The sequence below is a fragment of the Macaca fascicularis genome, chromosome 1, assembly GCF_037993035.2.
Source record: "Macaca fascicularis isolate 582-1 chromosome 1, T2T-MFA8v1.1".
Lineage (NCBI taxonomy): Eukaryota > Metazoa > Chordata > Mammalia > Primates > Cercopithecidae > Macaca > Macaca fascicularis.
This window is the reverse complement of record NC_088375.1, coordinates 25,705,173-25,720,014: the sequence shown is the minus strand read 5'-3', so window position 1 is coordinate 25,720,014 and position 14,842 is coordinate 25,705,173. Positions and strand designations below refer to the sequence as shown.

General features: G+C 33.4%; 1 protein-coding gene across 20 annotated transcripts in view; it reads right to left on the bottom strand.

Moving 5' to 3' along the window:
* DCAF6 (DDB1 and CUL4 associated factor 6) overlaps window positions 1-14,842 on the bottom strand; it is a 142,034-nt gene that overhangs the window by 23,709 nt on the left and 103,483 nt on the right. For all 20 annotated transcript variants that reach the window (XR_012419202.1, XR_012419194.1, XM_074004441.1 and 17 more), the window contains 4 exons: window positions 11,949-12,066; window positions 7,316-7,431; window positions 5,800-5,886; window positions 5,244-5,571 (listed from right to left, as the gene is read on the bottom strand). Coding sequence is in view for 18 of the 20 variants with exons in the window: in XM_074004441.1 (XP_073860542.1) it covers window positions 5,244-5,571; window positions 5,800-5,886; window positions 7,316-7,431; window positions 11,949-12,066 (649 nt within the window). In the remaining 2 variants the exon portion in view is untranslated. The remainder of the gene's footprint in view (window positions 1-5,243; window positions 5,572-5,799; window positions 5,887-7,315; window positions 7,432-11,948; window positions 12,067-14,842) is intronic.

The following is a 14,842-nucleotide window of genomic DNA, read 5'->3' as shown; positions in this document are numbered from 1 at the left end:
CTTTGGAAAATAACTAATTAAGCCCTAAGCTGACTCACTTGGCCTAACCACAAGACTATATAACAAATAAGCAAAGAATAACATGGTTTGTAACTTCCTAGGAGTCCAGTTCTTTCTCTTTGACTATTTCTTTTCTCTCTGCAATTTTCTTTAATAAAGAGTAAACTGCAATAATGAGAAACATGGAAAGCGTGGTTATAATGATGACTGAATAAATGCTGCCAAATTTACAGTACAAGGAATTTTGGCTTTAAAAGTGAGGGCTATGCTCCATGGTCCAGGTATATGGAACCAAATTTCTATGAAAATAATACTTCTAAAACTTATTACAGGGCAATACAGGGTTAATATTATCACTCTTTAGGGAAAAAATTATTAGATCATCCTAACTGAGGATATAATTAAAAACTATTCAAGAGACTATGTGAGGACTTATTCAGGAAGCTTTCTTAGATGCTTGTCTTTTTCAGAGAGTAATTTAGGTTTTCTCTTGAGTTTAGAAACAGTAAGAGCTACCAACCAGGCCATCAAATAATTTACAATAGATTTGGCATTGTAAAAGAAAAAAAAAAATTATATGGGCCAGGCACAGTGGCTCACACCTGTAATCCCAGCACTTTGGGAGGCCGAGGCAGGCGGATCACGAGGTCAGAAGATCGAGACCATCCTGGCTAACACAGTGAAAACCTGTCTCTACTAAAAATACAAAAAATTAGCTGGGCGTGGTGGTGGGTGCCTGTAGTCCCAGCTAATTGGGAGGCTGAGGCAGGAGAATGGTGTGAACCTGGGAGGTGGAGCTTGCAGTGAGCCAAGATTGCGCCACTGCACTCCAGCCTGGGTGACAGAGCAAGACTCCATCTCAAAAAAAGAAAAAAAAGAAAAACTTACATGAAGATTATCTGAACAGAGAACTCAACCACACTCTTTTCATTCCAAGGGCATATATATATGTTTCTTAATCCAGTATATGGCCAGGCACGGTGGCTCATGCCTGCAGTCCCCCAGCACTTTGGGTGGCTGAGGCTTGAGGCCAGGAGTTCAAGACCAGCCTGGTCAACATAGTGAGACTGTCTCTTCTAAAACTAAAATAAATAAATAAATAAAGAGTGCAGCAACATGCATCTGTAATCCCAGCTACCTGGGAGACTGAGGGAGCAGGATCGCTTGAGCCCAGGAGTATGAGGCTGCAGTGAGCTATGACTGTACCATTGTACTCCAGCCTGGGCAACAGGGCAAAACCCTGTCTCAAAAAATAAAACAAAACGAAATAAATAAATACAGTATATAAAATCACTAAGAGATACACATACTATTTTTTTGTTTTGTTTTGCTTTTTTCCTAAGTCAGACTTATTTTTGACATTAGGACTAATTTTATTTTTTTAAACACCATGATTAGAGAACATACATTTCTTTATGTCTTTTTTCAATTTATTTCCCATTTACTGTTCTATGTTCTTGTCTTACACAAAGTTACAGGGAACCCAAATATGTGGCGATTCATATATTTCATTGTTTTAAACTCTGGATTTCTGCCAGCAGAGGTATTTTACCACAGACTATAGTTTGACTTCTCTCTATAATACTGATTACTACAGAGCAGGTATTTGCAAGCTATGACTCTTGGGCTAGATCTCTGCCAAATGCCAATTTTTGAAATGAACCTTAGGCTAAGAAAAGTTTTTACATTTTTAAATGTAATATTTTAAATGGTCATATAGGTACCTACCATAATGGTCTCCATTTTGTCTCCTGGCCAACAAAGTCTAAAATACTTATGATATGGCTCTTTAGGAGTAAGTCTGCTGCTCTGCTATAGACTCCCAGTTACATTTATATAGACTTGCTGTAGTTAATGAGAAGAGCATTCCATTTAAAAATATCTATGTTAGTTGTTAAGGTCTTCATTTTCTAAGACATTTCCTTCTCATGCTTGATCTCAGCCCAAAAATGAAAACCTGGGTCATTTATTTAACCAAATTATAAGAAAGCAAATTTTTTGAAAAAATCATTACTCTGTATTGCAAGGAACTGTTCTGATATTTTTAGTAAATGTGTGTCAGAAATGACTTAGCTATAAAGCTTTTTAAAGTTTCATTTTAAAAATTAAATTTGGGACAAAAACTATATAGTTCTTTATATAAAGTACAGAATAAGTATACACTTTTATAATATTTAATTTTAGGACCATTTCTCCACTCCAACTAAACTAATATTGACTGGGCTTTGCAAATGGCAGCATGGAGGGAACTTTAAGACATACATCCTTTTAGGTGGGCCTTTCATCCATGTGTGCAATGTATCCTTGGAGTCTAGGAACCAAATATGATTTTTACAACAGAGCTTCACAACCCTTAGTCTCTTAGGAAACAGAAATTCTCCAAAATCATATGCCTAATTACAAGCTGGTAAGTGATTCTTTTCATGTTCTTAAGAAGCAAAATCTCTTAAACTTTCTCTTTTTAGAATAAAAGTCAAATAAATTGAGAAGTAAGATAAACTGGCAGGAGTGTCAATGATGAAGAGCCCTTAGAAAGGTGCAGAAATATTAAAAGTATACTTTTTTACAGTTGTTCAAGATTAAATCAGGATGGTACCAATAAAGTTAACAATTATAAAAAATGAGATAAAAGTCAGAGGAAATATTTACACCATTTACAAATTTTTTGGTAAAGAGCTAGAAAATAATGCAAATCTCAAAGGAAAATTAATGTAATTGTTACTCTAATCACTTTCTAGTTACCCTCAGTATACACATCTTTATACACACACACACACACACACACACGTAATTGTATTTACTTTCATATATTAAATGTGTTCTATGTTCCTATAAGTGGCTTGGGTATTCTCTCTTCTTCATAAATAATTAAGTTTCTTGAAGGGTAAGAATTTTATCATTCTTCTGTTACTCTTCAGGAAGTTTACTACTGTATCTCACAAAACAAAATACCATGTAGGACCAACATAGGCTAAATACTCAAATGAGTGTACAGAATATTAAATAATCTTTAATTTTTAAAAAGCAGGGAACTAAATATGATCCCAGAGTGGTTTCAAATCCGGATCTAATCCTGAGAGTATGAATTCAAGAGTATATGCATGAAGTGGGATCAATTCCAGGCTGTTTGTTGTCACTGATTATCTCTCTTCTAAAAGATTCTGCTGGTCCAGTTCAGCACCTGAGTTTCCTTGGGTCAATGAGGTTACTGGGAACCAACTTTGTGACAGATCTAAACACTAAAAGAATCCCTAAAACATATAAATCATCTAAGGATTACGAAGATGATAAAGCTCTATAGAAAGATTACAGTTTCTGTATTCTCCAGGACCCACCCTCCCTCAAATCCTTCTTTCTCATTAATATTACAGTACTGTGTTTCAAAAAACAAAACTCCTTAGGTCTAGAATACAAAAACCCTTTGCTTAGCACCTAAGTTTCCTCAGCTATAAAGCAGGCTTGGTATTAGTGTTATAAGTAGCCTGCACAGAAGCTGCTAAATAGTTATGATTTTCTCAAAGTGTCTAATATCCATAAAAAACATTACTAGAAACTGGGAACTTAAATTTTATTTTCAATTATGACCTCAGTATCATGTTCTACTACTTAAATATAGAAAAATAAGACATTAGCTCATTTATATAAATGGAAGGCCATAAAGGTACAAGCTTAATTAAATTATAGAATCTAGCTCTCAACCCTGGGTTTTGGAAATTATCAGTTTGATTTTCAAATTGCGCTAAGCTTGCTAATCTCATCTGCATATATTAAGTGGTAATAACATTCTAAGGAACTCCCTCTGGGTATAGAAAGAAATAGAACCAAGGCTTACTTGCCTAAAATATATATTAAGAATGTTCAAGATTAATGTGTATAGGTAAAGAGAAGATGTTTGATTAATCTCTAAGTATAAATATGGGAGGAAATTCTTGGTTCGTATCTACAAAAAAAGTACCATGGCAAAGTAAACATTTCCCAAATATGACTAAAGGAAGAAACATACCCTTTCATAGTTAAGAAAAGGCAGTTCCCCTGAACTGCAAGCTATCCTCTTCAGGATTTTTGCCTGTTTTCTGTCAGTCTGTATCCCTAGAGTCATTTTTACTATAATTCTTTTAAAAATTAAAGGGGCCTCATAGACTATCTTGATTGTTTAATACAGCTATCATTTAATTAGTGCTATTAATATGAGCCAGGTCACATCATGATTGACTGACTGATAGATATGTTTTTAAATTCTTGCAATAATTTTAGATAATCATAACCCTATTTTATAGATAAGGAAACTGAATCTTTAAGAGTCATTAAGTAATTTGAATGAAAAAACATTGCTGGTAGGTGGTGAAACCAGTACTCAAACCCATCATTATGTTCTTGACTATAAGTGGTAAATTAATCTTTCATTATATTTTTCAGTTGACAGATACTTTAGCGTATCTTATAAACAGCAATATACTGAGCATATAAAACGTGATTTCAAATAGAATCTCACTCCTTTGTAAACTAGGATTTTAAGATTAAAACTAGGTTCTCTGAAAGAAGACAGAACTTACAATGAGATATCATAGCACTAATAACAGAAATAGTTTTCCATAAGTATGAAATGCAGTATACTTTAAAAATTTATTTTATCTCCCACAAAAGAAAATATATCCTTGTGATCACATAAAATATAGAAAAACTATATAAACATGTTGGCAATTCAATTTTTTATTGCTGCTACAGTATTTATTTAGTGTAATTTTTCATTTTCTAAATTCAGTCACTAAGTTTAGTAGAAATCAAAGAAAAACAGTGTTTCCAAACACAGAACTACTAACACACTACCTTAATCCAGGGTCAATAGAAAAGCAGGAAAAAATTAACATTAAAACCAATGCAAAACTGATAGAGGCCTGGATATCTACAAGATAAACTGAGAGCTAAGTATAACCTTGACTTCATAAATAACCTGTGGGTCATTCTTAACCTTGTTTTCTCTTGATCTGTAAATTCAGAAGCAGGTCTCAGTGCTAGAGATAAGGAGAATGAAGACTTTTTATTTCCCTATTAATGTACAGTGCTCAAAAAATATAATATGTAAAATCATTTACAGTAAACTGTAAAGTTTCTTTAGGTTTATATGAAAAAGACACTCTTAGAGGAAGCAACTGTCAAAAATGGAGAGATTCCCTTACATGACTTCAAACAAATCCTCGTGAAATACATTTTTTACAGTTCATGTTAATTAAAAATTTACCAACCTATCACCAGGTCCTGCTCGATACCTTGCACCTGGGATCAGGACTGGGTCATCATCACTGTCATCTGTGTCCTGAAGAGCAGAGTCCCTGGTGGATGTTTCTTCATGAGCTGAAGGCCCGATGGCTTCTGTTTGGAACTGAGGCTCAGGATTGGTGTTATTTTCATTGGTAGCACTCTCAGTGCTAGTCTGATCTGAAGTTTCTGGTTCCTTGGCTTTTTCAGATGAAGTAGATTCTTCTGGAACCCCACAAGAGCTATCAAGATTGAGGTCATTTCTTTCTCCTGAGTTGGAATCCGATGGCTTGGCTGTGAACTTATCTGATTGTGCTGTCAGAAAATAAAGTTGTATGTAACAGGTGGTAAAGTGGGCAATATTAATTATTTAACCTAACTTAGGAGCTGACAAACACATTCTACTATGACATCTAATTCCTCTATAAGGGGAGGAAAATTCCACAACACATTTGGACATGGTCTCTAACTCTAGAGAGATTAACATATATTAAGGCTTTTTATTTTCTCATACAAAGCAATTATCTAAAGGGAGCAACTCACTTATATTGATATGGTTCTGAACTGGGTTTTCTGCAGATACTCCTTCCTGATATTTTGTCACATCCTCTGATGATTCTTCAGGAGTTTCTGTAAATAAACCAAATTACAGTCACCCCTTGGTATCCATGAGGGATTAGTTCTAAAATCGCTGAAAATACCAAAATCTGTAGATCCTCAAGTCCCTCATATATAATGGCATATTTGTATATAACCTATGCATACCCTTCCTTATACTGTAAATCATTTCTATATTACTTATAATACCTAATACAATGTAAATGCTATGTAAACGGTTACTACACTGTTATTTTTAAATCTGTGTTCCTTTTTATTGTCATATTGTTATTTTGGGAGAGAGTATTTCCATGGAATCTATGGGCATGTGGGGCCAAATGTACCATTAAATCCAGATTTTTTTAGAAAAGTAAACATCAACTTAATACTCCAGCTTTCCTATGGATAAAAGGTTCTTAACCCTTTCTGAGTCATAGGAACCTTTAACATTCAGCTAAAACCTCCCCTCAGTACAAGGCAAATATGTATTTGCACATAAAATTGTACAAACACTATCATGGATGGATGGGCCCACCGCTTCTTCCTAATGTCCAGGCATTGGGCTTCATTAACTCTATGTGCAGAATCTCTGCTTTAGACTATCCCTTACAGCTGAAATTACTTGATCCTGCATTTTACTAAGCTTCCCAAAATCTAAACTTAAAACTGAGCATTTTTCTGCCCCTCTATCACGTACTTGGTAAAATCTAAACTATTATGAACAAGTAGTCAAGCTAAATTCTGTTTTGGCCATTGAAAATACTTAATTCTGGAATTTAACTGTCAGATGCATGAAGGATCAGTCTTTAACATTCCTTATTGGACATTTGCTTACCAGATAGCTGTCTTACACATATTTAATTTTAAACTCTGTTATACTAAGGTACTTATACATTTATAAGAAATATAATTCATTTGTTCCTTCATGTATCAAGCATTTATTGAACATCTACTGTGTTCTAGTCTCTGTGCTAGACATTAAATTTCATGTCATTGTCATATAAAAATATTCTACTAGAAAAGGGATCTGAAAAATCCCCTAAGTGGCACTTCAGGTATTAAATAGATTCACTCGTAACCTGTTTAGATCCTACTTCTTTTTCCCCCTCTATAAACCACACACACAATCAAAACAGATACAGAGGATTTCACTGCTAGGTATAAAAATGAAAAAGATTAATTCAAACTAACATCTATATCTCATCCATTTACAGTATGATGAATAATTATCCTGGCCACTGTGTCCACAAAGAGGACTGTGCTTCACTATATCTCCTCATTTTAACTGCTTAAGGTCCCCATCTTTTGGATCTGCTATCTATCAGTTTTAACAGCTGGACTACAGAAGCAAAAGTAATTTATTAAAAACAAGAAACAAAAATACAGCATCAAAGGGAACAAAAAAGTAGGTAAACATCCAATGTTGGGGTTTTATAACAACAAAAGCAAAATAACATCTTACTTGTCTCACTGTCTCCTTCTGGGGGTTGCACTGAGCTCTGTGGGACCAAAGATTCCTCCTGACCCTCAGATTTGCAATGGCTCCCAATTCCTCTAGAACTTGACGCTATACTGCTCCTATCATCAAAACAAGATAAGTGATTCCACCAAAAAGTTAATAAATACAATCTTTTAGGATAATTTTTGTATTTTACAACTAGAGAGGTAGACCAAAAAATTCACAATACAAGTAAAATGTAGGATTTATTACTTTAATAGCATTTGTAAACATCATTTCAAACAAATCGAGATGACTATCACAACACACTTTACTCTTGAAAAAAAGATTTAAAAATATAAAGGGACTGCTTCTTCACTGTTTGGATCCTTCTATTATCTAGTATGTATTTCTACATGTCTCTGTATTGAGTTTTAAGTGAACTACATTGTCACCTTTCTTGTCTTCACTACAGGTGGTTCACCATATCCAAATCCTTAATGGTTACACAGATTTTTATGATACGCCCTTAGACTCTGTTATTCCAGGCTACTTTAAAAATTAATACTTGAACAAAAGCCTGGCCAGTTATTTGATCTTTTGGACTGCTCCCTGTGGATCACTTCCAGTTCTGATCTGCTGTTCAGATATGGCAGGTGACTGAGCATCATAGTTCTGTAGAAGGACAGGGTAACATTTTCTGCTTCAGTTTTAATACTCACCTGATGATGACCATAGTTCTATTAGCATTTCTGGCTATAGCAGAATACAAGGCCAATTTTTAAAGAAATAATTTTCAATGAGTATTCTGTGACAAATCATGGCATATGTGTAAGAAGAGGACTGAATGAGAAAGAGGACATGTATAACAATCTGACTGAGATTTAAATTAAATTCATAGAAACGCAACAATTCTTTAAGTTTAAAATAAATGTAAACAAGAAAAAAGTAAGATTTACAGTAACTTAAAAAAACACTAATTATAGACAAATACCAGTAACTCAATAAACAATACAAACTATCATGGACTTTTCGCCATGACAAAAACTCTTCTAGGCTGATTGCAGAAGTCAATTTGACTTAAAAAAAAAAAGAGAGAGAGAATACATATATAATATTATTTAAGTAAAACTGTATATTCATATGGGTGTATATATGCAGAGAAACATGTCAGGAAGGCTATGCACTTGTGTTGAGTGTCATGTCAGTAGGATTACCACAGGTAAATTTTTTACACTGAATTTTGTGTGTGTGTGTGTGTGTGTGTGTGAGTGTGTGATAAACCTGTATTTCTTTTAAATCAGAAAGGAATATACAGCCATTTTGGCAAAGAAAAGCTAATGTGGTACATATATATTTATTTTTTCCATTGAGAAAGCTATGATTCAGGCATGAATAAAACGCTCATTGTATACATTATGATAATTAAAATAAAAAAGGAACAGAGACATATTAGTGGAAAAGACACAGTAACCGAGTAAATATATTTAACATATGTTAATATGGCATTTTAAATCACACAGAAACAAAAAGATTGTTCAATAAATGGTAATGAGACAAGAAAACAGCCATGTGGTAAAACCAAAGCTATGGCTTCACATTATACTTTATGGGAAAATAAATTCTATAAGGAATATATAGTTTTTGATACCAAATTATAGAAAATATGAGAGGAATATAAGAAGAACCTTTTCCCTTAATTCTAGGAATAACAAGGCTTTCCCATGCATGCTATCACAGGCAGAAACCATAAGGCAAAACCACTGTAAGTAAACTGAAAAACAAACACCAAATTGGGAAAAATATTTGCAACAAATGAAAGACAAATGGTATAACCCTCATGTAATTCTATAATAAATAAATAGCTCTAATAATGCAACAAGAAAAAGATAAACACCATAGTAGAAAACTGGGCAAAGTATCTGAAAGACAATTTACAAAAGATGAGAACTGTAGCTAACAGTCACTGACGGCCTTCTCAGGTGCCAATCAAGGTGCTAGTAAGTGCTATGTACTTTCTCTGCATGATCTCATTAAATCTTCATACTAAACCTATGAAGTAGGTTCTATTAAATATGCCCATTTTCAAGGGAGAAAACTGAGATTTAGAGAGGTTCAAAAACTTGTCAATTTCAGTCCAAGCTCTTAGCATGTTCTATTGCCTCATCTGTTACCAAAGAAAAAATAAAAGCAAGACACAATCCTGGTATAGATGAAAAAGACTGTATACTTTTTTTTTTAGTTCTGCCTGTTTGTTTGTTTGTTTTACAATGAATGTTGAATACTTGTATAATAAATAAAAAATGCAAACTGCTTTTCTGACAAAGAAATAAGAAATTGATGAACGAGAATATAGTTCATGGTCAGTTTTTAGAGAAGGAAAAGTAGCATTCAAAAGAAGAATGGGACTAATGATTTTCTCTAAAAAAAAAAACCTCAAAAAGTATAGATAAGATTCTTCAGAAGACGCCAGCTCCTTGTATACAGAATCATGAGAATGGAAAAGACATGATAAGCATGATGACCTACTGTCACCTTAATTATGTATTAAGAAAAAGGGCCACAAACATCACGATTTTTAAATGGTCAGGTACTAAGACTTATAAAGAAGTCCTACTGGCTGCACCTTCAAATATATATCTAGAATCCAATCACTTTTTTTTTTTTAAACCACCTCCACTGCTCCCATTCTTGTCTAAGCCACCACCACCTCTAACCTTTCTTACTACCATAGCTTTTTAACTGTCCTTCTGGTTTATACCAATGGCATATGCTCAACACAATAACCAGAAATAACCGTTTCCTTTTAAATATCCTCTTCAATTTCCTGGCACACCTTATCTACTACTCCTGTCTCCACTGCTCACTCCACTCCAGCTACACAGGTCTTCTTAAGATCCTTGAACATACTAGGTCTGATGCTTCTGTTTCAGAGTCTTTCTACTGGTTTTCTCTCTGCCCCAAATGCTTTTCCCCTAGATATATATATATGTGGCTCACTCCTTCTCACTCTTCAAGTGACGTTTTGCCCAAATGTCACCTTCTCAATGATGCCTAGGTTTTCCAATCACCTTTACCTGCTCTATTTTCCTCCATTGTACTTAGTACCTTCTAACATACTATATGGTACACTTATTTATTATGTTTATAGTAAACTTCCTCCATCTAGAATGTAAGTTCCAATAAGGCAGGGGTTTAAGTACTTTTTTTCACTGATGTATTTCCAATATCTAGAATAGTCCCAGGAACATAGAAGATATCCAACAGTATGTTAAGATCCTACTTAATCAAATATTTTAATATAAAATAGATACATACATACATAAACACAAATGGAAACCAGTGAATTTAAATAAAAGTAGTATCACATATCAACACATAGTTCATTACATATTAAGACAATATATAACTATATTATATTACATATAATATAGCAACATAACATGATCATATATTAATATACAATTAAATATTAAATGTATTAATATATTAATTGTGAATAATTAATATATTGGTCATTAAACAATTGCTATAATTATATACTAACAAATATATAACTATATTATATATTAAGAAATACTATATCAATATATTAACTAATATATTACTATTTCTAAATTTAAATTAAAAATTTTGTATGCTCTCTCAATCAATTGGTCATGAGACAGTGGGAAAGAGTATAAAAAGCTTACATAACTTGCTTTTCTTAAATGTAAAATTTCATTAGATTAATGAGCAATAAATATGATCAGAAACATTGTTAAAGAGAAGCTATATGACCATTAAATAAAAAGTTCAACCTTACTAGTAATCAGTTAAATAAATACTAAAAGTATTTTTAAATCAAATATAGAAGTTAAAAATAAATAATTATATTGAACACTAGCCTGGAGACAGTAAGTCATATACTTCCATATGTGCCTAGTAGGACTATAGTAAGTAAAGATTCTTTTGGAAATAACTTAGCAATATCTTTTAATCTAGATATAGTTCATTTCTGAAATATCTCTCAAATAAATAATCTTGAAGGCAGAAAAAAGCTTTATAAACAAAGATATTCATTAAAGCCTTATTTGGTAAAAAATGGTAAACAAATTTACGGCCCAATTAAAGGAAAATGGCTAAGTAAACTACAGTACATCTACTTGATGGACTATTACATAGCTAGTAAAATAATATATATTAAAATTAAGTAACATGGGAATATTTATTATAAAGTTAAGTCAAACAAATTCAGGGGAGAATACAGTATATTATCACTAAAATTATATTCTAAAACTCAAAACAAAAATCATACATATACACCTACCTAGGACCACAACTGCAAAAAGTCCCAAAATGTTAAGTTTCTATTTTTGCACTAATTTCTTTTGATAGAAAATGCAAAAGTAATATTCTAGGATGAGCAACATTGGCATCATCTGGAAAGTTTTTAAAAATGCAAATTCTCAGACCTCCACCCTAAACCTAATTCTGAGAGTGGGGTCCAGTAATATGCATTTTAAAGAGCTCTCCCAGTGATTCTGAGGCACACTCAAGTTTGAGAACCAATACCTTAGAGCAAAGCAAAACATAAAGATGACAAAGTGTTAAAAATTGAAATCTAATACAATCCTACAAAATGGCTAAGAACATCTTTACAAAAATATTAACTTACCATTCATCTGTAAAGTTCAGTTTTATTGTGCTTGTAGTTGTTCCTTCTGTGCTGTAGTGCAAACTTAAAACTGGTTCACCTGTCCCTGGTTTGGGGCTCAGCTTTTCATTATTGTTATCTGAAAATTGTGTTTAAAACATTTGAAAAAGTCTCTGAAACCAGTAAAAAGATGACATTTCCTAAAATTTATAAAACTTATATTAGGTTGTCCTTGTCATAATTCTTTTTTCACATCTCTTATGGGTTTCATTTAAAGTTTGAAGGCAAGTGTTGTAGAAATACTCTTTATATTTCAAAGTAGCACTGCATCAAATTCTAGCTTTGTGTACATGACTCCCTTTGATTCAGATGGAAATCACACACATTGAGAACCATATTTAGTCATTAGGGGAATCAAAAAGTATTAACATGCAATGACATAGTTACAAACTGGTACCCTTACTTAATAGAATGCTCGTAATTCCTCAGTTGCTTGAGCATCAGTAACTACTTTTGGCTCCTTCAGAAACACTGCGATGTAAGATACAACGGCTCTGTGAAAAACGGTTTGGCAAAAACTGTGCTACCATGAAACGTTATCAAATTCCTTCTGTTCTTTCAAACTCACAGATTTATAATTTAGGGAGGAATCATAGTTTGCACTTCATGGGGGAGAGGCTGGTATTTACTGTGCTTTGATATTTTCTAAAATACACTTTGTTGTAATATATTTTGGTATATTTCCGTTTCTCTTCCTGACTAATCTTACAAGGAATTTGTTTAATTGTGGAAATAGCAATTTCATTTTAAGAACCTATAGATGATGTCTACAATACACATCTATCTCGGTGTATGAAATCTTTTTTAAATGATGAAATCAAGAAAGTCTACACAAATGAAAGTATTTAAAGCTACCTTCCCCACCTCCCAGAAGAATACATGGATATTCAAAGACATAATTAAACAGAGCTTTACGTATTTTTCATTTTATGATGAACAGTTTGGGAAACATTAAAATACACAGGGAATACAAATGGATCCATAATCAAACATGATACATTTCTGCCAGTTGCTTGCAGAAAGAAAACTCTTCTGTGAGATAATCTTTTTCCTTGACACCAGTTCGACTGATTTAATACTAAAAATAACTTCTCTTGAAAAATAACAACAATCACTATTTCATAAAAGCAAATTTACTTAGGGTGTTTTTTATTATTGGATCTACTTTCTATTGCAATGAAGGACTTATATATTTTTTGATTCGTCTTGAAGATGTTGGAGCACACATTAAGAGAATCTCAGCTGGGCTCAGTGGTGGGAGGAACCCTTAAGCCCAGGAGTTCGAGTTGAGTCTGGGTGAGACCCCATCTCAAAAAAAAAAAGGGGGGGGAAGGGGGCGGAGAATCTCATAGAACCTCTGTTCTAGCCTTTATTCTGTGAGAGGACAATTAACAAGACTTCAAATACAGAAATGCAGTAGAAAAGTATTCCACAAGCGTCAAGCTGGTAACAAAACTTAGTATCAATTCTCCTGTCTTAACTTCCAACTCTTGAGAAATCCTGTCCTACAGAATTGCTATTTGAAAATAATGTGAATTATAAACCTGACATCCCAAATGGTAAAGTCACTTTGTTTCTGCACTACTTTTGTTATGATTATGTCTTTGATTTAAACAACTCCTAGAAATGAATTAATAACCCATTCCAACTGTCAAAGATTTAGTATTACATTCAGTGTTTTGGAGGAGGTATTTTACCAAATCGCAATCTAATAAAAGAACTGAATTAATAGACCTTTAGCTTACAGAAATGTATTAAGGAAACATCTGCCCTATCCTTTACCCTCTTTCAAAAACTTGCTGTTTGCTGGTCATTTGTCCACAGTTTTCTCTTATTCTTTAGTTATGTTACTGAGATTTTTGTTTCATCACTGCTGTCTTAGCTTCTGGAATAGATGGGAACAGACAGCTAAAGACTGGATGATGGGATGATTAAGGAAACTGAGAGGAAGAGTTGGGGTTAGTTTTTTCATTTTCTCTCTCAGTATTTTATAAAGTTTTTGTTATTTATTTTTCTTTTAAGGTAAAGATGGTATAGAAAACAAGCAGGTGTGAGAGAAGTGTGAGACTGAATTTCTCAGATCCACCTTGATTACAGTTAAGACTTAAGTTATGAGAAGCCTTGTGGAATTTAAATGATATATGAAAACTTTCCTTTTGAGGAAAATGAAAGAGACAGTTATAGATATCTACATGCTATGACTATAGGAATATATTATAGTAAACAAACAACTATTAAGAGATCAGAACAGAGCACAAAACATTTTTATACAGGTTCCCCACCACAAGCAAGAAGCTTTCTAAGATGGTTAATGATCATTAAAACCTTCCTCCTACAGTATCTACTACAAAGTTTGTTGTTTTTATTTTTTTGAGACAGAGGCTCTTTTTGTTGCCCAGACTGGAGTGCAAAGGCGTGATCTCAGCTCACTGCAACCTCCGCCTCCCAGGTTCCAGCGATTCTCCTGCCTCAGGGTCCAGAGTAGCTGGGGTTATAGGTGCCCGCCACCATACCTGGCTAATTTTTGTATTTTAAGAGAGATAGGGTTTTACCACGTTGGCCAGGCTGGTCTTGAACTCCTGACCTCAAGTGATCCACCCGCCTCGGCCTCCCAAAGTGCTGGGAATACAGGCATAAGCCACCATGCCCGGCCTACAGAGTTCTTATTTGATCTCTCAGGAATATAATCTACATATTATAAAACATGTAAAATATTGGTAATATTCATTTAATCATAAAATGATTATAGCTGATATAATTTGTTCATTTAAGTTGTTAATGAATTCGTTAGCCTTGTGTAAAACTAGCCTGTTACTATAAAAAATAACATGAACTCTTCTGTTAGTCACAAAAAC